The following is a 25,541-nucleotide window of genomic DNA, read 5'->3' as shown; positions in this document are numbered from 1 at the left end:
AGAACTTGCAAGTGGAAGCAATCTGGAAGACAATGCAAGACTGGATATTTCTTGTCGGGGTTTTTGGGCGCCGCTTCAGAAAATATTTCTTGACGTCCGTTTCACACATCCGAACGCTCCAAGTAATAGGAACCGAAAACTGAAGCCACTCCTAAAGACTCATGAGAATCGAAAAAAAGTCGAATACAACGACCGCGTTCTGCAGGCAGAGCATGCCTCTTTTACCCCCTTGATTTTTGCGACCAACGGCGCCATGGGTGAGGAGGCAGAGCGATATCATGCTATACTGGCGGAAAAAAATGAGTGAGAAGCTTAACTGTAGGTATGCGGTCACTATTAACTATATCCGGAAGAAGCTCTCCCTCACCATCCTGAAAACTGCCTTGATAGCCTTGAGAGGACACCGGAAGAAACAGCAATACACGTCCTGTAGTACCCGAGACACCGACATGAACATTTTGTGCCACAATCAATAAACATTCCTCATCGAATATCATTCCAGCATAAATTGTACACTTTCAGTATTTCTCTATACTTTATACCGATGGTTAATTCAAAACCAGTAAACCTTCAGTAAGCCGAGTAATTTTTGCATCTGCGGAGTAATTAAACAACGGAGCGTAGTATGGTACTACAAGGCCACTACCACATGTAGCATATGCAATGTAAAAGAGTATGCTGTAAACGTACCAATGAATTAACACTATTGATGCTTTTTCCTCACATGAACAGCTACTTCTAAGTTTTTTAGGGGCTGACAGTATCAATTTCGAATCAGGCGGATAAAACGGAAACGAAAGCTTGATTAGACAGGACTAACCTGGATATGGGACTTTTCCTTTAGTGACCAACTCATAAATAACGATACCAAATGACCACACATCAGACTTTATCGTGAAGTGTCCGTACGTTATGGCTTCCGGTGCTGTCCATTTGATTGGAAATTTACTGCCCTTGCTAGCCATATAAGTTTGTTCTTCTTGTTTCAGACATCTTGCCAGTCCAAAGTCACACACTTTACATGAATATTGATCGTCCACGAGAACGTTTCTTGCTGCCAAGTCTCGATGAATGTAGTTTATAGATTCCAAATAAACCATAGCATCTGCGATGTCGGCACCCATGCCGATAATCTGCGGAATGTCGAATTTTTTTCCTTCTCCCTCTCGCAGAAACTTGAGCAAGCACCCTTTTTGGGCCAACTCGGTCACAATGTACATCGGTTCTTCCTTTGAGCATACGGCGTAAAGACGAATCAAGTGCTTGTGCTGTAGTTTTTTCATAAGATGTGCTTCGCTCATGAAACTCTCAGGTTTCATTGTTCCTGGTTTTAAAGTCTTAACTGCAACTTTAGTCTTGCCTCGCCAAAGTGCGAGCCATACTTCACCAAATTGGCCTGATCCAAGCTGTTCAACAAATTGAAGTTCAGACCGCGGAATCTCCCATTGCTCCGAAGTTTCAACACTCAAGTCGTTAAGATGTGGAGCCGGTACCTGTAGAGGATCACCAAGCTTAATACAGAGACCAACATCATCTGAGTCTTTGTAAAATTGAACCAACTCCTTGAGCGATGAAAATTGACTCTTTTCTGCAATATAATACTTTTTATTATTTCCCTCCCCTTTAACATTGATTCTGTAATGTCTGATATCGAGGTCTCGATTTTGCTCTGCTGGTTGAAGTGCACGTACTGATAATGAGAAACCAGGGTCTAATCCACCGTTCGTCTCTCGGGGTCGAATGAGGAAAGTTCCGACTTTGGCGTCGAGAAGCAACCGTTCGGCTTCTTTTCGGGTAGTTTTGGTGTGGAACCAAGGACCTAGATCATTGTCTTTTGAAATAACAAATTTCGAAGGAAAGAAACCTTGTCGATCTCCGATTCTTCCCTGCCACCAGTCCGAGTTCTTTTGGTCGAAAACTGAGATTTCTTCGCCCTTAGTGAACTGAAGATCTTTATCAGTAGGTGCTTCCCAGTCATGTTGTGCAACATATATCTTCTCCTTGGGAGTTTCTGCTTTGGACTTGGCGGCTGGTTTCTCGACGCTGGTGTTAGGCGGCGATTCGGAAGGTTTGCGAGTCGGTTTTGTTGATGTGCAACCCATGACGTCTAGAAGCTTTGTTTGTGGCTGAAACAAAATGAGTAAATAAAAAATCGCATTTAAAGTTAGAGGTTTTGGCCCTTTTCCACATTTCCCTCGCCTTTGAAATTTTATTTTAAAAAAATAGTTTTACGTGTTATTATGGCTAAATACGTAAGTTTACGATGTAAGATATGACAAACAAATCTGTTCTAATTTGTTAATTTGCTCAATCTGCTACATTTCATTGCATTAATATATTAGCAGTAATAATATGTTTCAACATCAATTGTTTAAAATAGTTGTTGAAAATTGAAATTGAAAGGCGGAGGGAAAGTGGAAAGTAGCCAAGGCTTACTATGAAGTTTAGCTAGAACAAGTTCAGGGGTGATAGTTTATAGAAAAACACAGTAAGTGATGAAAAAACATTGAAACTAGTCAAAAAATTTCAATTTATTCCTGGATATCTTTCCATAAGCTGCTACAGTCTTGTCTTATCTTCTAGTTGAAGACTATGAAAACATTTTTGTAAGTTTCAGTTTGATTATAATCATATTAGAAGGTTTTGAAATACAATATTGGTACAGCCGCATGAACAGTTTTTTTTGGTAAAATCAGTATCGTATCGTTGTATGAAAAAAGTTTTTTTTTTGGTTCTATGATGTTCAGTTTCCTGCTGATTTGGGTAATCAAATTGATATAGGCTGGTAATATTAATTAAGTTATGTTTAATTTTCCTGAAGCGGCGATGTTATTTTCACGTCTAAGAAGAATTAAATCGAAGTTATTTTATTTTGTGTTTTCAATTCTCAAGAGGAATTGTCTTTTCTTGGATGATTTGATAGCTCTTTGATTAAATGACTGGATGCTTCAAATATCTCAACGATTGCATTCATGAAGAGCAATTTTGTCTTTAATCGGTTTATGTTTGTTACACAAGCGAGCTTGCGAGCGTAGTGTATTAGTACGAACCTTTTTTTTCTAATATAACTCGCAAATAAAAGTCCTCATTTGGTTGAACTTTTGCTATAGTTGCTATAGATCTGTAGAGTGGGAAATTTGATAGAATCTGTTCTCTTTTTTTGTGGCTAGTGTTTGTGAATTTTTAAGCTTCCGTAGCTGTGGTTAGTGCGTGAGACTCTTTTCTGTAGAGCGGAGGATCAAATCCGACAAATAGCCGAATTTTTACTATTTCGAGGCTTTTCTTTTTTCACTTGTCGTGTTCTCACTAGTGTCTGCGAAGTGCAGCATCGCCTCTGTGTTGATGGATTGCATTTAATGTGATTTTTTGAAGTAATTTTTGAATATAGTATGATTTCGCAAATAAAAGTGCTAGTTTTGAAATAGAAGGCTGCTTTAGCAGTATACTTACATATGCTTTGACATTTGATTAGTAATCACTTAACATAGCTCATGCTTTTTTAATTCATCAATTGAACCGTAAAAAGCTATTTGTTTCACGACAGTATAATAATTAAAATCCCATTTCAGAAATTTTCCATTTCAATATACTTCGCGAGATTTTTGAAATGCATATTTCATACTCGATTTGGCTTAATACATACTAATTATTTACTTGCAAAGTTAGTGTGGTCGCCTTAAGTTTATTACATTCCAAATTATTGTATGCAATATTATATTGAGTTTATGCTGCATTTTAAAGCTCCAGTATTTGAGCCGATTTTTCGCTCGTGTTCCCGAAGTTGCAGCTTCGCCGCTGTGTTTGATGTTTTGTGATAAAGTTCCACGACACTTCGATCTAATTTTAAGCATTTTCCCGATTTTCATTTTTGTTAAAAGCTTTACCAGCGAATTGAACAATCTTGCCGTCATTTGGTATTGATTTATCCTTACCATTTATGTTCAAATCCAAACTGAGAATTATTAGGACTTTTTCTTGCGGAATTCCTGAAATAAATCTATCCAATTTGATTATGTGTCATAAACAAATGTTCTGGTTAATTGTACTTTTTAGTCCCTAAGTAGCTGAAGTTAAGGGTTATATGATTTTTTAGCGCTTGTTGGAGGTCTGATATCTGACTTTTTAATGATTTTTTTTGCATATAAGATCTAGCCTTGTGTTTTTGGTTCCGACCAGTCAAAGTGGGAGGAACTTTTTGTTTTTGATTGCTTCAAATTTAGATTGAATCAAATTTTAGGTACTAGAAATAATCATCAACACAATAAATAATCAAACTTTGTTTTTGGCTAAACTTTGTTTTTAGTTGCTTAAAAATTTTGAAAATTTTTGGAGCAATTTTAGATACTAGAAATAATCATCAAAACAATAAATAACCAAACAATTTGAAAGGTGAGGGAAAACTGGAAAAGAGTTTTTTTTTGTATTTTGGTGGTTCTATAATTATGTGGGAGGCTATAATGGAAAACACCCAGGCTCTTTTTCCTTTTCCCCCCACCTCACTCAAACATGAATTTTATGGGCTAACGAGTGGTTTTACAAGGTTAATTATGAAGACGAAATATGTTTGCCATGGCCTAATTAGTCTGCATGTCAATTTTCATGTTAATCGGACATTGAAATGTAACTTCAAATACAAAAGTTTGCAGGTGGGGGGGGGGGGGGGGGGCAAAACCCATTGCAAGAAATGATGAACAATTGTGATTCAAGTAGTTGTTCATAATTCAAATTTTTTTTAAACTATGACAACGGTTGATTAGTTTTTCAAAACTGAATCTCGAATAAGGGGAAATGGAAAAGAGTGCAAAACCATCAAGTGGGGGAAGTGATTACGGAGTTTGAAGAGCCTAATTAGAATGCCATAATTTGTAACGTGTTTAAAGAGCCTTATTAGAATCCCATGGTTTTTGGCGATACCATTGAAATAATTTTTGGTGTTCCAAACAGCAATAAAAACGTAGAAGTGTGCGAACTAGTAATCAGGTTTTCGCATCTTTTCTTGCGCGCAAATTTGTTTTGACCGCCAGGTATTAACATCAATTCTATGTTGGAACCAATGGTTTTACAAGTTCATATCATAAATGAATTTTAAACGTGTTGTAAAATAGTTAACTAGTTTATATACTAAATTTTTTGTAGCGCTTAGACAATATGGTGGAAAAATGTATTTGACTAAAATCAATTATGGCAAAATTTTCAAAAGGCCTTATAGTCGGTTTTGCTTCAATTACGTCCTTGAACATGAAGTATTTGATAGTAGTGCAATTGAAACCAACTTTTTTCCCCCGAGTATGAACCGTTAATTGACATCGAAAAAACTCAATTAAGCACGTGCGATCTGAGTATTTAACCGGATGCTCCATCTATCTTTCGGATCATACATACTACTCACTTCTCTCTGTGCTATGTCAAACAATTTGGTGCACAAATAAATGACTTAAACTTGTAAATGAGATGGTTTGAGTTACTTCTTTAGGGGGTAATTATAATGCAAGTTAAAGCAAAGGGAAAAATGAGAACCGGTACTAACTTTATTGGCTGCTCACGAGAAGAAAAACACTGCAGGTCACAATGGCGTGGATGATTAACTTTGTTTTCCAATCATGTTACTCTCTCTGTTAAATGAAATAAATTGATAACAACTTCACTAATGTACTAATTCGAGATTGTTAATGTTAAGGCTTAAATTAGCACGTTCGTTTTAATAATGCCTAAAAATTAGTTTTGATAAAATGGAACCCTGATTTTCACTCACTGCCCTAATTTAAATATTTAACGAAATTTTGATAAGATGCAAGTTTTGTTGGTTAATTTTAGCCTGGGATGGACACCTAAAAAAGGGATGTGACGAAAAGTCAACTCTTTTTCAACCCCCACACACACACACACACATACATTTGAAACTCAGTCTTGAAAAAATATTTGAACGTTGACGGGCATGATACATGATGTAAAACGATTTTGCAATGATACATGATGTAAAACGATTTTGCATCGTATAAACTAATTATTGTGAACAGATTTGTTCTTCATATCTTACCTCGTAACCGGCGAAAGTGGAGAGCCGAAAAATTTTAAATTGGGCGCGGGTTCCCCCTCCAGTGAGCCATTTCTCCAGTGCGTCGTGCTAGAATTCTGGAGATCACAACAAGAAAACAAGACGGTTTTTAATCAGCTCTTTGAAATAGAACTTATTTTTGATGTCCCAGGTTTTCATAAAAAAAACTCTGCTGTTTTAGCAAAGGGCGATTGTATTTCGAAAATTTTTTCTTCGTAAACTTTAATGATGAAGATTTCGTAGACAATGTTCTAATCTAATCCATATTGGTTTCTATACATAACTTGGGCTATTTTTCCTTCCCGCCTCACCTGCAAAATTCAACTAGTGAATTTTTGTTCGCGTTATTCGAATGGTATGAAAATTGGCATGCGAACTAATTAGGCCATGACAAACATTTGATATGTGAGGTGGAGGGGGCGGGAATAAAAAGAGCCCCTGCTTATTTCACTATAAAACTTATATTCAAGAGCCGAAATATTTGTTAGATATTTTAGCTGCCGCGAGAAGGTATTTTTACTCTGATCATCAAAATTAATATGTTTCGGTTTTGTATTAGACGAATTTTGGCTCTTTTCCAGTCCCCCCTTATTCAAATTCATTTTTTAAAAGCTTAATTAACGTTGTCATAATGCAATGAAGTTTGACGTGGTGAACAAATTGACAACTGTGAACAGATTTGTTCTTCATACTTTACAGCGTAACATCACGCATTTAGCCGTAATAACACGTAAAACAAACATAAATTTCGGTTTTTTGAAAGGGGGAAACTGGAGAAGAGCTACACTATTTAAGTATAGTCATAATATAGAGCGATAATATTACTACGTCTATCCACAAACCGGAGCAAGGTTCCGAGCGATCAGTTTTATCATACAGACTATGGTAGTCATAGAATCGACTAGATAAGCCATTGATTCAGACTTTCATGTTCCATGAGTTTTTCAATGGTACAAAGAAGTTTTATGGTATCTATTGGCTTAAATTTTCAAAAGCCTTATCGGCTTATTTTTGGAATCTTCTGTTCCTTTTCCTCCATCGCAGGCAGTTCTCCGTTTTCTTAGTTTTACATGCTATGTTTACCCCTTGCGATGAGCAAGGGTATTGCAATCGGGTACTAGCCTTTTTTTCCCGTAAATAATTTTACGCACAGAATAGTCAAATGTAAAGGAGTATTTAACTTCAGACATGCTCATTTTCTTAAAATTCAAATAAAACTACTTTTAGTTGATACTACCTTATTTAAAACTACCTTATTTAGGTAATGAAAAATTAGGTGTAGTCCGTTTCCGGTGTTTGTTCAAATGATTTTCTTGAAATGATTTTTTTTTCGAATTCGTTGTTTTCGGCCTAGTTTCCGTCGGTTCAATTTCGGTGTTTTAAATGAAATTTGTTTAAGTTGGTAGCGTTTTTCAACTGTTTTTGGTAAGCGTGCATTCAATTTAGATTTTGAATTTTTTACACTTCATTTTACCAAGTCTGATTTAAATAATTTTATATATATATATATATATATTTTTTTTTTTCGATTAAACTGTTTCAGTTTATATTTTTTGGCATAATGAGCTTAAATTGCATTGTTTTGAGGGCAAAAGTTCCTGTTCGACAAAATCAGGAATTGTTACACTTGGGAGAGCAATTAAATCGGGTAAACAACTAGAACAGCCTAGTTGCCACATGACTGGTTTTTCTTTTCTTGTGCTGGTGGCAAGTTCATTTGTAGTTAAGTGCAAGTGTTGTTCATTCTAGTCTCAGGTGGGACCTAAAACTGTAAAGATGTTTTATGAAATCATATTTTTTGTGCTCAACTTGTGTCGGCTCAAGATTGCCGTCTTTATTTTCTCTTCGCAAGTTTTGTTCCGTTGCTAATTTGATTTTCAAATTTCTGGCAGTTAGCCTAGAATGAGCTTCTATCGAGACATACGAAAATTTAATTTGGTAGAACTAGTTTTCCGTTTTTTCGACTCATGTTTTTTTTGTTTGTGTTTAATCGCAAGTGGCGCAAAGCCCCGCTTCGCCTCTGTGTTCAATTTGCTCGGACTATCCACTATTGTAGTGTTCACTTTTCAGACTTTGTTGATGAGTGAGAACTCTCCGCCAAATGAGAGCGGTGCTAAAACATCACTTGGCGACCAAGAAGAAAGTCATGGTGCGATGAATGGGGACTCAGCAGTGGACAATAACTCCGCCTCTGGCTCACTGACACCTGGGGAGATAGAGCCGAACGAAAAGAAAGCGCGAACTACCGAAGACGACCCAGCTGAACCAAGTACAGAAAAAGCTGAACAAATTGTTCCAGGTATTGAAGAGGCACCGGAAAACGTAGAAGAAAAGAAAGGAGAAAGTGCCTCAGCTGATGTTCCGGAAACCACGAATGAAGAAAAACCAGAAGATTTTATCACAGTTAAAGTGGCCTATAACAAAACTATTTATGATACAAAAATAGCGAAATCTAAAACGGTGCTAGATCTCAAAAAAGAGTTACAGGTAAGAAATTGTTCTTCGGCTGCGAGTTCAGATACTCCAGCTATATGGTCTAGCCGGGGCAAGGTAATTTATACGAGACTGACCTTTTTACCAGACCTGCCTTTTACCAGACCACAATGCAATAATTCATTCAAGATACGTTCAAATTAGTGGAAGATTCAGAAAGGAAGCGGTTAGAACAAGCAAAGTTTCGCCGAGAAACTGTCATTGCCTTTAACCAGACTAAACGACGCCATTACACCTGTCAATCAAATTTGTTTATGGAGTCTGGTAAAAGGTCCATGTTATAATTTTTCTGGTAAATGGTCGGTCTGGTAAATGGTCGGTCTGGTAAAGGTCGGTCACCGGTCTAGCCAGTGGTGGGTCTAGGACAACAGGCCGACGGGACTTCAAGCCGAAGGGACTTAACTGCGTTATTCATGACAATGCACCACTTGGGATTGGCATCCGTTAATAACATCAGCCGGTTTTTGAAATGCATAAATTATAAACATGAAAAACGCCTTCAACCGTGTTTCATTTTTCACCTTTCCTAAACATCATTTGGAAGATTGAATTTTATTAAAACGGCAAATTAATAATATTTCACAAGTTTAGAAGAAAATATTCGGCTTGAAGTCCCTAATTTTACGATTCGGCTTGAAGTCCCGTCGGCTTGATGTCCGGCACCCGCCAGTGGTGTGTGCATGAAATTTTGACGGCGCGAAGGCCTATTTTGGGAGGTTTTGGCCGAAAAATGAGCTCAAATTTGGAGCTATTTTCCCTCACATTTTAATATCAATTGAAAAATTATTTTATTGTTGTTTATTTTATTTTACTGTTGTTAATTGATTTGATCTTTCACTTCACTCATCTCCTGAAGGCCTTTGTCGGAAATTTAGTGCAACATGGGTATTTTAAACACGCTTGCAATTTAAAGACCCGTGTGCAGAATTTGTTTTTAAATCTTAGTTGTTCATTAACTAATTCCGTTTTTGTTAAACTTTTTTTAAACATGTGAGCTAGCGAGCGTGGTCTTTTATTTTTTATTCATTTAAAGAGTTATTCGGCTTGAAAGGTTTCGGCATATGTTAAATCGGTTTTGTAGTTTATCGCGCCAAAAATAACTGTCGTCTTCCTAATTGTTATTGGCTTATTTACCGCATGGTTAATTTTAATGATTGTTTAAGATCAATAAATCTCCTTCTTGATTTTTTTATTCCGAAAAAAAATTAGTTGCATGCAAGTTTTTTGTAGATGTAGTTTCTTTGACCATTTATCCTGTTATCGATTAGTTTCTTTTTATGAAGCCTTTTACATCTTAACATCTGTATTTTCGCTTTAATAATACGTTCAACAAGTATGAAACTAGAATATTTGAAAAATGGAGTTTTTGGTGGAAAAGATACCAAGTCAGTACCTACTTTTTACGAAACTTTGAGTTTATCAGTCAGAAATGGCTGTTGGTGTCAAATAGTTTCAAAGGAATGTTGAGTGGGAGAGGTCGTCCCCACCACCAGTAAACCCCCACCCTTGACCCCAGGCAGTTCGCTCCTGTGCATGTCTAGCTTATATTTGAGGCATATGGTCAAGATTCAAATCATAACAAGGATAGCCGGTTACTGTGAAATAGCACAGAATGTTCCGACCATAGTCTTAAAAAGACACAAAATAAAACTGTTTTTTTTTTTAAATCAAAAGTTAGTGTCGTTTTTTCTTGGTGGTGTGATAAAAGGATCTGAGCAAAAAATTAGAACTTAGGCATATTCGACGGTCATAGGAAAATAGGCAAATTGGGCAACAGTTTGTGAAGAAAAAAGGAAAACAATTTTTTGATTCGCAGAATGGCGTTTAAAAAAACTCTAGAAACTAACTTTACACGAGTAAAACTAAAATTAAGTTTAAATGCGTTAAGTTAACGGTTTAAGTTAAGCATAAATAATTTATCGCCCTCGGAAAGTTTTTGAAATGCATAAATTATAAACATGAAAAACGCCTTCAACCGTGTTTCATTTTTCACCTTTCCTAAACATCATTTGGAAGATTGAATTTTATGAAAACGGCAAATTAATAATATTTCACAAGTTTAGAAGAAAATATTCGGCTTGAAGTCCCTAATTTTACGATTCGGCTTGAAGTCCCGTCGGCTTGATGTCCGGCGCCCGCCAGTGGTGTGTGCATGAAATTTTGACGGCGCGAAGGCCTATTTTGGGAGGTTTTGGCCAAAAAATGAGCTCAAATTTGGAGCTATTTTCCCTCACATTTTAATATCAATTGAAAAATTATTTTATTGTTGTTTATTTTATTTTACTGTTGTTAATTGATTTGATCTTTCACTTCACTCATCTCCTGAAGGCCTTTGTCGGAAATTTAGTGCAACATGGGTATTTTAAACACGCTTGCAATTTAAAGACCCGTGTGCAGAATTTGTTTTTAAATCTTAGTTGTTCATTAACTAATTCCGTTTTTGTTCAACTTTTTTTAAACATGTGAGCTAGCGAGCGTGGTCTTTTATTTTTTATTCATTTAAAGAGTTATTCGGCTTGAAAGGTTTCGGCATATGTTAAATCGGTTTTGTAATTTATCGCGCCAAAAATAACTGTCGTCTTCCTAATTGTTATTGGCTTATTTACCGCATGGTTAATTTTAATGATTGTTTAAGATCAATAAATCTCCTTCTTGATATTTTTATTCCGAAAAAAAAATAGTTGCATGCAAGTTTTTGTAGATGTAGTTTCTTTGACCATTTATCCTGTTATCGATTAGTTTCTTTTTATGAAGCCTTTTACATCTTAACATCTGTATTTTCGCTTTAATAATACGTTCAACAAGTATGAAACTAGAATATTTGAAATATGGAGTTTTTGGTGGAAAAGATACCAAGTCAGTACCTACTTTTTACGAAACTTTGAGTTTATCAGTCAGAAATGGCTGTTGGTGTCAAATAGTTTCAAAGGAATGTTGAGTGGGAGAGGTCGTCCCCACCACCAGTAAACCCCCACCCTTGACCCCAGGCAGTTCGCTCCTGTGCATGTCTAGCTTATATTTGAGGCATATGGTCAAGATTCAAATCATAACAAGGATAGCCGGTTACTGTGAAATAGCACAGAATGTTCCGACCATAGTCTTAAAAAGACACAAAATAAAACTGTTTTTTTTTTAAATCAAAAGTTAGTGTCGTTTTTTCTTGGTGGTGTGATAAAAGGATCTGAGCAAAAAATTAGAACTTAGGCATATTCGACGGTCATAGGAAAATAGGCAAATTGGGCAACAGTTTGATAAGAAAAAAGGACAAACAATTTTTTGATTCGCAGAATGGCGTTAAAAAAAACTCTAGAAACTAACTTTACACGAGTAAAACTAAAATTAAGTTTAAATGGGTTAAGTTAACGGTTTAAGTTAGGCATAAATAATTTATCGCCCTCGGAAAGTCAAGATTTCGAATTTTTTAAAACAGTTTTTTGATTTTTTCAATTTTTCTCGAAAACTAAACTCTGAAATCTGAGATTTTAGGTGTAATTCAAAAAACCAATCGTGAGAAGCTCCCCGGCATACGCGACTACGCTCTATTTTCTGACACAAAAAGTTATGGCATTCGGAAATGTCAGTTTTTATAATTTTTTCTACCGTTTTTTGATACTATTTGACTTTTCTCCAAAACTACCCTCAGAAGTTCCCTGCATATTTGACTACTCCCAATTTTATTCGCACTAAATGGTATAGCTTTCGAAAGTTTTCGTTTTTTTTTCATTTTTTGAAACGATTTGACTTTCTCGACAATCTTTTTTTTTGGGAGACTTTCTCCCAAATCTTTTTTTTACCGTTTTTTGAACCTATTTGATTTTCGAGAACTACTCTCCCAAATCTGAGTGTTTGGGTTCTTTCGAAATGATAGGTTATGTGAATCTCTTCTGCCACGGCCAATTTTTTTAAAACAAATAAACCTATGATTTTCGTTAAGTCATATTTTTGATTTGTTGTGTTTCTTTTTTGTCTGCCAACGCTAAGTCGACTCCGCCTTTAACTTGAGACGACCTTCAATTAATCGCAGGAATTTGATAATTGATCGGAAGTTAAGATAATCATAAAAAGCAATCCTTGTGTCGTGTAAAAACTTATGGGACATTAACACTAGTTAATCAAAAACTAATTAGTTAATTCTCAATTTGTCAAATTTATTTCAAATTGAAACATTTTTTTTTCGAAACCATATGAGGCCTTCGATCCTTACCTAGTGAATGGAGAAACAAATAATCATTTGATGATCAAGGATGAACATAAATTGAAACAAGGATAGCCGGTAACTTGGCAAGTAGCACAGAATGTTCCGACCATAGTCTTAAAAAGTACAACAAAAGTTTTTTCAAATTGTTGTCGTCGTTTTTCGTCATTATGGGATGAAAAGGAGCTGAACAAAAAAATTGGTGATTAGGTATATTCGACAGTCATAGTAAAAAGGCAATTGAAAATTAGTTTCTGTAGAAAAATAACTAGAAAAACAAAGAAAAATTTTTGCAGTTTTTTGAGTATTTTGATTCCAAAAAGGGGCTAATATACACGAAGTAACTAACGTTACTCAAGTAAAACTAAATTTTCACGTTTTAATTTCAGCTATGTAACGTTTTTAAGCAATTGAGTTAATATTTATATATTAAGAATAATAAAAATTAAGAAGAAGAAGAGTTTATTTCTCCATAAGTTAAAACAAACAGCAACATATAACAAATATACATTTACTAGAAATGGAAAAAATTATGCCAACATTAAGAGCACCAGACTTTGAAGTGGATAGACAAAGGGCATAGAGATTGCCCACTTAGAGTCTACCCATTAAGCATGTCAATGAAAAAACTTCAAGATAATTTTTTTTAATAGTTATTAAAATTTTTTCGTTATTTGTAAAATTTTCTTGAAATTTACAAGGATTTGAGGTTTAAATTTTCAGCCCTAATTTGCAAGCCTAGTGCAATTGTCTAACAGCATTATACCAAGTTAAGTTGAGAATTCTCGCTCGCGTTATTCGCTCGAAATAAGACAAAAAATTAAAATTTTGAAACCGTTTTTTCTCGATACAGGGAAATTTTTAACGTGGTTCGAATCACTATTGTAAGGGCTTTCATATGATATATCACTCAACCCAGTTCGATGATTATTTGTGGTACCTGATTTTGCGTGGGGAAAAAACTAAAGCACATCCGAACTTCCTGCCCATTTTCAATCGTCAGAACAATACCAATAGTATTTGAAAACCTCAGACTGGCGTTGACACTACTTAATAGTGAAATTTAGGCTCAAAACATGCTTTCCATAATATATACTATCAGAATATGCTTTTCACTTACTACAATATTTTTCGGGGCTTATCTTTCGCACGATATCAGCTGCATTAGTTTTTTTTTGAAAATGTCCTAGTGCCAAGAAAAATTTGCCTGAATAGTCTGGTTATTTAATCCAAATTTTAAATTTTCTGCTATGGTATTGAACGGAATCTTTTGTTAGTTTTTTTCGTCTATTTTTACGCATTTCGTGACACTTAAATGTAAGCATTATCAGTAAGCTGGAAGTTAAAAAATGGATAAATTAAGCGCAATTATGGCAGTTTGCGTTCGGTGATACTTGCGCTGCAACCCTCTGCGCTTGGTTGTCATAAAGGAAATATGTTTTTGTTGTGATGTTGTTCCCTCGCCAGGGTCAGCGCATTTAACTAAGATCTCATTGTACGAGTGTGTTTCTAGAAATCAACAGGTGTGCCTGAGTCACTACAGAAGCTGATGTACAAGGGCAAGTTGACTGACTCCATGAAGATATCAGAATCCTCTCTTATTAACGGATGCAAAGTTTTATTAATTGGGTCCAAACCGTCGGATGTGGTACAAGTTAACAAAGTACCCACTAAGAGTGAACTACTGGACGATCCTACCGAAGTTAGTTTTCATATTTCTTTTGAAGTCTGAAAAATATCAGTATACTTACGATAGCCATTGCCCTTCAATCGGGCTCCAGACATTTTTTTCCTGTATACATCTATTTGTACTTCTGTGTTGAAATCCAGTGTTGAAATGCTGCTAAAATTCTTTTAAAAAAACCAAATCAGTTTTGCCCAAATTCAATGTGGCGTACTTTTATAAATGGTCAATGATATGGATATCTTTTTTAATCCGACCGTTCCTCGCTAAAGCACCTATGGCGTAGTGTTTTTTCTTACCGATTTTTAAAACCTCAAAGAAAGCCCGAAGGCGATCAAGTGTGATATCATATCAAAGCCTTTTGATCGTGATCCGGATTCCGACATAAACTCCAACAAATTTTCAGGTTTCAACTTCTTTTGATTTTTCCGACCACTGCAAAAAGGGAGGAACTTAGAATTCGGGTGTATCAGTTTTTTTTCAAAAAAAAATTGTATTTTTAAGAGTCATGAAGGTAGTGAATACTCTTAATCATATTCCACAAAAAACTCCTCATTGGGTCAAATGATAAGTCATACTAAAGGTTTTTCAGTCACCGAGATGAAAAAACTTCCAATATTTTTGCTGTGTCGAGAAAATCCGGTTTGAGGTTTATTTATTCTAATTTCGAGCGAATAAAGCGAGCAAACAGACATAGAAAGTTATTGAAGGAGATTAATCTTTCTTAAGCCGCAAAAACTGATTTTTGCTGTAAAATAAGATTTTAAAGTGTTTTCGCTCCTTCGCTACTTTCTAAAACATATACTTTTAATGATTTAATCAGTTTTTACTATGATTGAAAGTTCTGTAATTTGTGATTTTGCAATTAAACGGTTTAAACTTTCGTCATTTCAGCTTAGTTAATTTATGTTGCGTAGTTTCGAGGGTAAATTCGGATAAGTTTGTGTCTGCTCAAAGATTGTCGCCAATGTTGCCTCTTTGTACGTTTGCTCCATTGCTAATTGAATTTTCATTTTTTAGGGGATTTTTACCTGGAAGGAATCTCTATTGAGACAATTTTGCTTTTTAATTTTTTTGAACAAATGATGTCGATTATGGCTAATTCTCAACTTTCTATACGCTTGTGTAATTTTCGCATCACACCGCGTGCAAATAGCGACTTTAATTTGAAAAATTAAAGGAAAAACCAATAAAGGAAAAACCCAATTTTTACTTATAAAGGTCTTGTTGATTTGTTTTGTTTAGTTGCTCTAATACCCCCAGAAGTGCATGATACATATTAATGCATTTCTGAATGCACTTAGATGTTATATGCGTTTTTCAATTCATGTTCATTTGGTAAAAGGTTCACAATGTGCGCTCTCCAATTACGAACGCGGAAATAGCGCAAAAAAAAACAATGGATTTGAAATTTCGTAGGCGGATTTCATTTTTTTTTAGATCTCCCAGTGGAATAAAAAGTTGATCCAGTTTTCTTTAATTCGTTCAATATTTTAGAAAAAATCTGCCAATCATTTTTCAGGAAAAAGTGCCAAATAATTCTTGAAGTTCAAGAGCTTTAACCTGATATATATGTTTTTTCGAGTTGAAAAATGTTCTCAGTCATTTTTTTTCGGTCTCCCTGTTCTTTTACAGTTTTCCAATTTTCTGTTGGCTATGTTTATTTTATTCCATTGCACTTTTTTATCAGGGCTTCTCTTTATAAATCATTTAGGGCAAATAAAACGTTGTTGCAGGTGATCAGGTAAATTTGAAACATATATGTTTTTTTTGAAATTTTCGCTCTCATACATCATAATCTCATTCATCATAATAAACCATTATTGCGTTAAGGTCAAATCGAAAGAGCCTCTTTGCGAACAGACACAACACAAGAAAGTTTTGGACAAAGGAAAACCTGAAAACTTGATGCTGGGAATCAAAGGCTCAAAAGTAAGTCAGTCGAATTTGATAACAGATATCTTCGATAAAAGAAAAGCAAAATTCAAATCAGATGAGATTGCATAGCTACTTCATATTCTTGTTTACTTGTTGTTCAGCGGCTCATATCCTTTTCAGCAGAACCGGAAGTTTTTTCTAAAACGGAAGAGACATAAATTCGAATGATTTCGTTTAAGATTTCTTTTTTGCTTAGGAAGCTCTTCCAACTGCTCCTTTGAGCGGCATGATCAAACAAGACGGCGGAAATATTCGGCTCACTTTCAAACTGGAAAGCGACGAGTTGTGGATCGGAACCAAGGAACGAACCCACAAACTACCTATGAATTCCATAAAATCAGTCCACAGTGAGGCCATTAAAGGTCACGAGGAGTACTCAATTGTGGGGATACAAACCGGACCGACTTTGAAAAGTACAATTTGGGTTTACTGGGTACCCTCGCAATATGTTGACTCGATTAAAGACACGATTTTGGGTAGTTTTCTCTTTTGACCAAGTTTTTTGTTCCAAGTTACGTCAAAAACTATTTGAAATGAGAATAAATCTCAAAATATTGAAAATCAAGTAGTGAAATGTTCAATCAGAGATGGCCTTACGAGAATGCACTGAGTCCTCTGGTAATTTTGTCAGATAATGATTAATGAAACGTTATGCGTTATCAGTTTAATTTGTAAGTCGATTTGCCAATGTGCTTTTTTTGCTGAATTTCTAATTATTTGATCAAACGTTTTCTGAACATAGCTTTAAGAAATTATGATGAATTCAGCATTTTTTCTTTCAAGATTCATGAAATTGGTATCCGGTTTGTCAGCCTTAAAGCTTAAACAATTTTGACCTAGTTGTTCACTAAAAGTGATAGCGAAGGAAAAAGGAAATCATCATTTAATCCCTTATTGATTTTTGATGCCGATTTATAGGCAGAGTTCAATATCGTAAGCTTGACAGGAAAGGAAATGAAAAGAAGTTACCATGGAAGCATTATGTTTATTATTTAGTTTTGGTCGCACGAATTAGAAGTGGTTAAATAGAAAAAGTGCAGACGCTTTACTCTATCATTAGTTAAAGAACAACCTGTATTCGATTTTTGTATAATTTCGTTCATGATTTACAGCTGATGTGTCAAATTCTAAAAACGTTTCATACTATCGAAAAACAACTTACGCCTTATTGTTTCAGATATAATGTATAAATTGCATTGTACATAATACCGAAGCTCTCGATTATTATTATCATTACTGCCATCATTATTGAATGGCTATGGTACTACTATGACGTAATGAAGACTGAAGCTGCTTCTATAACTTTGACAGGATTTATGAAGCGCGGATCTTCAAGACGAAAATCTTTTCCAGAATGGGAAAGCAATGCACCGAGTGTCGCCAATCCAACTCTGAACAAAGAAAAGTACGCAACAGATAGTAAATCAAAAGCTCATAAGAACAGAATCAGACAACACAATGATGCCTCATTGGACCGGAATAGTGAAATTCGAGCCGATCAAAATGACGTCAGAAGAAAAGCTCCCAATGATCCGCCTCCTCAAATACCTGTAAACACCAGAAAATGTTGCCGACTCTGTCCGCCAAGGTGGACGTTTTCGGTTTTGATTCTGATAGTCTATCTCGTGTTTTTTGGATGTTCGCTATCTTACTCGTGGGTTCACGTGCTGGGAGACCCAATTTGCGATGTTCAGAAGCGGTTATGTAATATGCAATTGATTGGCTGTGTGGTCATAATGGCGTCGCTAGTCGTTTTCGGAGTCAACTTGCTTTTTCATATCGCTAATTTCAAATCCCCCAATATACAAAGACATTATGTCAGGTGAGATCCGTGAAATGGTAATCTACTAATGTGGTTCTAACTAAACTAAATCTAAGATAAGAACTTGAATTCAGAATGGATTTGCAGATTGGTTACAGAATGGGTTTTGCTTGGTAACCTAAATTCAAATAATAATGCAACTGTTATCTTTCGTCAATTAACAAAAAGTGAATAACTTCACTTAAACGAAGTTTCAAGTCCCTACCTTGACAACACAATTCACATTCAGGCTTTAAGTAAAACGGAAGCTGAACGAAGTTAATACGAGGCTACGTAGCCGTCACAAGATCATCGAAATTTCTGATTGAGATTGTTAGCGAGAGAGAAATGGGAATATTAAATTATGTTATCATGAATATTATCATGAAATTATGTTATCATCGAGGGAAAATATTAAGTTAACATTTCTTGAGAAATTTGTTTTTAGAAAATAATCGTACAAAATGATCTTTGTTTTGGCTTTATTAGGGTCCTCTTCCTGGTTCCTGTTCTGTGCGCACAATCTGTAAGTGTATGTTTTTAGAATTATTCTTAAGTTGAAAGTTTGAGATAAAAAATTTGTGGTTTTTGTTCAGTGGGTGTTCCTGTTTGCCTCACGAGAAGTGATCATCTCCTACTCCGTTTTGGCAGAGGCTTTCAAGACATTCTCTCTCTTCTCGGTTCTTCACCTGTTCATGAACTTCTTCTGGGAGAACTGCCAGGGTCATCAACTTCTGCCCACCCGACTCCCTCTGCGACAAGTAGTCGGATTACAGTTTTTCGTCCGACCAATCAAATCAGTCAGAGAGTTCTACATTACGACCATTATTGGAGCTTATCAGTGTGTAATATTCAGGCCTTTCGCGTTTGCTTTAATTGCAACTCTAACCATTTATTACCCAGATAATTCTGTTCTATTTTACTCCGCGAAAGGAATCAATGTTTTGCAATGGGCTTCGCAGTGTTATGCAATCTACGCGGTGCTTCTATGGGCGAGGAATTTCAGAGAAGATTACTATTGCCTGTCGCCATTAATTAAGCATTTTGGACTGATGTTATTCCATATTTTGCTGCCAACTTTGACGCCTCAAGTTACAGATATTTTGATCCATTATGAAATCTTTGACTTGGAAGATTTCTTCAATGGAAGCGAAAGTCAACACATACATTACAAAGTACAGGTTAGCGCGATTTCCTCAATTAATTGTTAGTCAAAATATTCAAAATTAAGGATTTATAATGATATGTTCCATTTTTTCAGACACATTATTAACTGTGCTCTCTATCTCGCTCTCTTATAGACGTCGCTAGACCGGCGACGATATGCGACCGCCCCATTCGTCTTAGAAGCTTGCATAGCTCCCCAGTATGTTCCAGAAAGTTGTGCTCATGTTCACCGTGCGTTACCCTTAACTCTTATCCCCTCTGACACTCATGCACTTCCAACCCACAGTCCGGGCATTCAGAGCTATCCGCTGCTCCGATCAGGAAAAAGGTGGCCATATTGTTCGAGCTGTGCCCAGTTCTGAGTTGATTTGCGGTTACTTCCTCGTCTCTGCACTTGGCTCTACCCTTCATTGAGAATCTAATGAGTTTTCTTGATGGACGATAAAATTTTTGATATTGTTTCCTTCTTTCGTGTCTTACTACTGATCTAGCAGTTTGCATTCTTATGGTTTCCCTCACTTGTTGGAGACGGTATGCCTCGTTTGCAGCGACATCTGCCTGCTTGATATGAGGAGCAAAATTCTCCTGCTGGCGACCGTAGTGTCTCGCACATGCTCTGTTGGTGACTACTGCCGCACCTTCTCCTGCTGATGTAACGCCTGTCTCGGTGGTGATGATTCTAATCCGTCAACGATGTCTTGGACCGCACCAGCTTGACACAGTTCAAGTTTCCCTCCTGACTCCAGCACGTAGACAATCTTTGTTGCCACCATTCATTCCACTGGTTTTGCTAAGCAACTACTCAGTGCTACGGGTCGATAGCTGTCTGGTTTGCCCGCTGGTTTACCTTTGCCTTTATGAATGGGGATTATTGTCGCCAACTTCCTTGCTGATGGTGATTTTACCTCCTTCCATGGCCTGTTTACCAGTGCCAGCAGGGCCTCCATGGCTTTCGTGCAGTTTCTTGACCATTTCGTTACTCACCTCGTCTGGGCCTGGGCTTTTGCTTTTTTCAGTCATATCACGGCCAGTTTTAGTTGTCTCATAGTGAACTCACTGCATGCATCTCTCCCTTGGCATTCACAGCATTCCTTCAGCATCATTTACGATTCTCGCTTTGTCTCCTTGTTTTCCGGCCTTCATGGCACTCTCCAGACTTTCGCGTACATCTGACAGAACAGATCTGGTTTGTCTTTATCTGACACCGCGTCTTTCAGCCTAAGACCACTGTGATCTACTCTACTTAGTACTGCTGGTTCACGACCTGTGGGCCTCTCTCCACTAAAGCACCGCAATGTGCTAAACAAATCGGTTGATGGATTCATCTCGCATTTTTCGTCCCAATATTTCCTTCTTCCGCCTTGATTGTTCTCCTGAGATCGTTCCTCGCTTCGCTGTTTTTGTGATAGCTGCCTCTCCTCCTGCTATTTCTATTTCCTTTCGAGATCTAGTGTACCTGTCCCGTGCGTTGTCGCACTATTGGCTCAAGAAGGGTTTTCGTTTTTGTTTTTTCTTTCCTCTTGGTATATTGGATTTCGCGGCTCCTACTATGTCCTCGGATATGCGCCGGTTTTGTACTTCGAGTGTGTCACTAATGTCGTGGTGTATTTCTTTGAGCATTTCTTTGAAGCCATTCCAATTTTCCTTCTTATAACTCCATTTTAGCGCACATTTCCCTTCTATCTGAGAAAAGGATTGGTAGGTGGTCCGAACCCATATCAGCCATTGTTGTACATGTGTATCTTACCTTGTCAGCTAGGTCATCCGTGCTCACTGTGAGGCCCGGGCAAGATTTGTCTCCCGTTGATGTGTTAGTGCTTGTATTGTGAGATGGATAGTTGACGCATTGCAGCGTGCGTCCTGATAACCAGTCCTCCACTTCGCTCCCTCATCGATCCTGCTCTTGGAATTCGTCCCATTCTCCATGGGCGTTGAGGCTTCCGGCTAGAATGGTATTAGGACAGGCTGGTAACGCCGCCAGGAGTTGGGGCGTCCTCGTCGTCGGCTCTTGTCTGTGCCGGGGGTATATAGATGTTCGAAATGGTCATGTCAACCTTCCCCTTCAGGACAATCGTCGCGGGATCAGTCCACTTGAACTCTGGGACGTTCGCCCTTCTGTAGGAATTATCTCTGACGCGTACCCTTCCCTCTAGAGTTGGTACTGTAGGTAATTCCGTCCTTCCTTGCTACTAACTGTCTTCGAATAGCTGCTTAAATAGGTTTTACTACATGCAATCTTTTTCTAAATTAATCGCCAGATTTCTAGATTTGGCAAATTACTCAATTTTTTTGGCAGAAATATCCAAGTTCACTCATATAGTTTTGCTGAAGCATCATTAGAATTATTGCGTGAACTTTTAGGCACTCATTACGAGACGAATTTTCTACTACCTGCTTGTGTTCCAGGGTTTCTTCCAGGCTTGCTTTGGCTTCCTGGGCACATTCTACCTGACGTGGATGTACTCTTCGAGGGATGTGAAGATGTTCTCAAATGAGTCCACTCCTCGCCACTCGGTCACAACTGCATTGTCACAAATACTGTCGCCAAAAGACTTCTTACTGGACTTCGACCTCATGGGGGTGAGTAAATAGCAATAGCAATAGTCACGCAGTGTCTAAATATCAAGTTGAATGTTTTTCGATTAATCGATTTTCGAGTTGAATCGATAGATTTTTGAAGACTAGCGTTTTTCGCATTTTTGGAAACTGATAGGCCTAAATTTTGTTTGAGCCTCTCTCTGAAGTGATTAGTGAATCTCCTGTTGATTTGTTTTCATGATTTAACGATTTCACAAATAACATGTTTTTCAGCCAGATATCAACATCCGAAATAATGTAGCTTTGGCGTTATAATGATGATAAACTCGTTCTTATTATGATTTTTTTCGTTTTAGTTCAGTGATATTTCATGCTGTTTATGATATGGCGGTAAGGTTAATGATTTTTCAGTGTCCTCTCCGATGTCGCAAAGTATCAAAAGCAGAAGCTACAACTCCAACAGTTGGAGCTCTACCCTCTCCCGCTTTCAGTGAGGAGGCAATTTATCACACAAACGAAGGGCTTACACATAATGAAGGAAGAGACAGCGAAGTCAAGCCACGACCTCAACGTGTTCTCCCTCATGATACAGATACAATTGAGACTTTAACTTCCAACCAATCAGAACTCAGTCAAAACTCAAGCGAAGCTTCGGTTTCTTCGATATCTGAAAAGGCGCCAAATTCTCGAAACGAAATTGTTAAAAATAAAAAAGGCAAGAGAAAGTCGACTGATCGAGATGAACCGTCCAGATCGAGCATTCGGAAAACATCAGGAAATCGCGCCACAAGCTACCATGTTCCTGCATCATGAATGTGTCATTGATTTGTGCTGGTTGTTCATCTTAGTTTAAGATAAGGTCCCGTTGATAGGTCTAGACAGTTATTCGATCTCGTATCCTGATTAAGTAGATAAAGTTCATCGCCGTCCGCGAGCTATATGTATGAACTAATAGAAACAAAAAAAGATCAGGTGATGCGTTGTTTATGTGAATAAAATTTGGTCCTTTTAGCCTGAATATGATCCTAATATGCTTTTATATTAGATTTTATATTATTTTGATTATTCGAAAACATGGTTTGAAAGGTTCATACAAAATTCGAGTTTGCTTGTCGGGTTTCTACTTACCATTGTGTGTTTTCTTACAAACTGAATCTTTAATTCCCATTTAATAGTTAAATGTATAAATTAGCCAAATTATTTGCATGTTTCTCTAGATTTTTATTTGATGAAAGTTTTGTATATTGAACTTCGCCGACTTACCCAATTGCCTTAGTTTTCTGTTCCGTTGAGTGTCTTTGAATTACCTACTTCATTTGAACTCTTGACACCAGAGATTGATATATTTATTGTGCAAGCATTTTCAGAAACCTTTATTTTGTAAAAGAGCGATATGAATTTTGTATAATTCCTTGAATGGTAATATTCTCATTTTTTATATCTATGAATTTGTAGAGACCTCTAATTAAATTGACAAATATTGTGTACTATTTTTTTGATGCGATCGAGAGGAATGAGAGGCAGTCGGCTCAATTAGATTCATTCATCAACTTGACTATAAATTAATTTATTTTGTGATCAAGTTTGCAAACATTCATCTCTATGTAATCGACTCACATTGAACTTTTTTTTTGCTTTAACATTAACATTTTTGTGCATTCTTTCCTGGTTTTTTAATTCTAAATAACTTTCTGGGCCGAAACATTTGAAGTTTGGCTTGGGATTGCATCTTCAACAAGAATGGCCTGTTGATGTGAATCTAGCATAGAAAGCGTTCCTACCTCAAATATATCTGAAAGAAAAAAGACTTTATGATTACTTTTTATGAATCAATCAACGTAGTGAAGTTTTTCATAGTTCGTGATTAAGAGTAGATGATCGAAGTTCACAATCTTATATGGGTCGAAATGGTTTTTTTAATTTTTTTTTGTTTCAGAAAAAGTCAGGCTCAAATTAACTTTTGCTGGTTTCTGTTTTATTTTGCTTTCTTCAGTTCACTTCATTGCCTTTGTAAAAAGGAGGAAATTTTCCTTTGTCAAACAGCAATAGTGTAAACATCACGAAAAACGCGATCGATTTTTTTTGAAAATGGAATTTAAATTTCAGATTTCCCAAAAAATTTTACCTATAGATCCAGCTTTCTCAAATGAGGTTGATTTTATCAGAAAAAGTGTCAATTACAAATTGTTGTAGAAATTCGAAGAGCTTGAAGGTCGTCTTTTTTCTTCTTTGGGAAGTTCTGAAACAAGTCGGGAACTTTTTCGCAGTTTGACTTATGATTTCGTTTTAATTGATTTCCTTTGTTAAAAGGAAGGCAAACTCCAGTATCGAACAGGAAAAGTCTATAGGTAACAATAAACGTGATCGACTTCTAGTTTCGGAAATGGAATTTGATTTTTAGATTTCCCAGCGGAATAAAAGACTTACCTGATGATCAGGTTTTCTCAAATTCGGTTTTCATAAAAAAGCCAATCATAAATGGTTCTTAAAATCAGTAAGTTTTAAGGCTAATGATTGAAGTTAGTTTCTTTTTATATGTTGTTCGGTCTCAATGATTTTTAAGATACGTGATGTTTTCGAATTTGTTCAGTTTGAAGCTTGAATTTTAGTTTTTTTAAGGGTTGGGTTGTTTACCCTGGCGATACTAGACTTTTATGCCGTAAATATCTTTGTTCATTCACGTGAAAATTTCGCACGTTTTTTAGTTTGCTTCAAAATGAATTCAAGTTCAATCAAACATCCATTGCATCTGCTATAGAGGTAACAAGCATGCTTAAGAGAACAAAAGTGCTTTGGTTCAAATCCGGTCGGTCTGTTTTTTAAAAACTAGAAACTTTTCGGCTTGCCATCAGTGTTATTTTTGTCGGCTTAGTTGCAGTAGCCAGACTTTCCTTTGAAGTTTCAGTTTTCTTCTAAAGTTCTAAATGCCATTTCTAAAGACCCATTGGTGGCGGTTATTGAGTTCCAAGAATTTTTAAGAAACTTTTCTATATTTCCAAGTATTTTTAATCAAAAATTATCAAACAAGAAATGTTTTTTGAACGTTTTTTTTTAGATTAATGAAAGTAGTGAAAACTCTTATATAGGTATTGCTGTGTTTTTTTTTCACGAAAAGTCGTAAAAGCCTCTAATAACTACAGATGTGCATTCATACATATTGATGCATTTATGAATATGCTTAGGTATATATGCACTTTTTCAGTTCAAGTGAAATTCATATGCCGAAAGTGACGTAAATAGCACTCTCCAAAAACGAACGTGGTAATGGCGAAAAAAAACGTGAACGATTTCTAGTGGTTCTAATGGAATTTAATTTTTAGATTTCGCGCGGAATAAAGAACTTTACCTTTTGATCCAGTTTTCTCTAGTTGGGTTCATGTTATCAAAAAAGAGCCAATCAGAAATTGTTCGAGAAATTCAAGGAGCTTAAATGGCATCTATTTTTTTATTTGAAATTAGAAAGTTGAGATTTTATCAAAAATATCAGTCTTTTTCTATGTTTTCTTGCGTTCATTACTCTTTTCCAATCTTCGACTGGCTATGTTTGAATTTTCAACTTGATGATTTTACCAATTCTTCAGTCGATCAAATTATACGTGTATCAAGCGTCAGTTTAATAAGTATTTAAATTTCCTTGTTGAAATGAACACAAGGGAGATAAAACTCATTT

General features: G+C 36.3%; 4 protein-coding genes across 4 annotated transcripts in view; 3 read left to right on the top strand and 1 right to left on the bottom strand.

The window, feature by feature from the left end:
- Positions 1-2,102, bottom strand: part of LOC134846684 (tyrosine-protein kinase SRK2-like) — a 31,164-nt gene extending 29,062 nt beyond the window's left edge. The window contains exon 1 of the mRNA XM_063864069.1: positions 821-2,102. Within this exon, the coding sequence (XP_063720139.1) occupies positions 821-2,102 (1,282 nt within the window). The remainder of the gene's footprint in view (positions 1-820) is intronic.
- Positions 1-25,541, top strand: part of LOC134845501 (PAT complex subunit Asterix-like) — a 161,310-nt gene that overhangs the window by 3,945 nt on the left and 131,824 nt on the right. The window lies entirely within an intron of this gene.
- On the top strand, positions 8,129-17,091 carry LOC134845531 (ubiquitin domain-containing protein UBFD1-like). The gene is made up of 4 exons (XM_063862461.1): positions 8,129-8,542; positions 14,257-14,445; positions 16,261-16,359; positions 16,562-17,091. Exons 1-4 carry the CDS (start codon positions 8,135-8,137, stop codon positions 16,856-16,858), a joined length of 993 nt encoding a protein of 330 aa, XP_063718531.1. The 5' UTR covers positions 8,129-8,134; the 3' UTR covers positions 16,859-17,091.
- On the top strand, positions 17,201-23,361 carry LOC134845530 (uncharacterized). The gene is made up of 5 exons (XM_063862460.1): positions 17,201-18,187; positions 18,656-18,692; positions 18,763-19,347; positions 21,740-21,913; positions 22,283-23,361. Exons 1-5 carry the CDS (start codon positions 17,643-17,645, stop codon positions 22,682-22,684), a joined length of 1,743 nt encoding a protein of 580 aa, XP_063718530.1. The 5' UTR covers positions 17,201-17,642; the 3' UTR covers positions 22,685-23,361.

Source organism: Symsagittifera roscoffensis, chromosome 5 (genome assembly GCF_963678635.1).
Source record: "Symsagittifera roscoffensis chromosome 5, txSymRosc1.1, whole genome shotgun sequence".
Taxonomy (NCBI): Eukaryota; Metazoa; Xenacoelomorpha; order Acoela; family Convolutidae; genus Symsagittifera; species Symsagittifera roscoffensis.
This window is presented reverse-complemented; position numbering and strand designations above follow the sequence as displayed.

Coding starts and splice junctions, on each gene's coding strand:
- LOC134845531 (XM_063862461.1), top strand. CDS start 8,135: ATGAGTGAGAACTCTCCGCCAAATGAGAGCGGTGCTAAAACATCACTT. Junction 8,543..14,256: donor ATCTCAAAAAAGAGTTACAG/GTAAGAAATTGT, acceptor GTGTGTTTCTAG/AAATCAACAGGTGTGCCTGA. Junction 16,360..16,561: donor TGGGAATCAAAGGCTCAAAA/GTAAGTCAGTCG, acceptor TTTTTTGCTTAG/GAAGCTCTTCCAACTGCTCC.
- LOC134845530 (XM_063862460.1), top strand. CDS start 17,643: ATGAAGACTGAAGCTGCTTCTATAACTTTGACAGGATTTATGAAGCGC. Junction 18,188..18,655: donor ATACAAAGACATTATGTCAG/GTGAGATCCGTG, acceptor TGGCTTTATTAG/GGTCCTCTTCCTGGTTCCTG. Junction 21,914..22,282: donor TGGACTTCGACCTCATGGGG/GTGAGTAAATAG, acceptor ATGATTTTTCAG/TGTCCTCTCCGATGTCGCAA.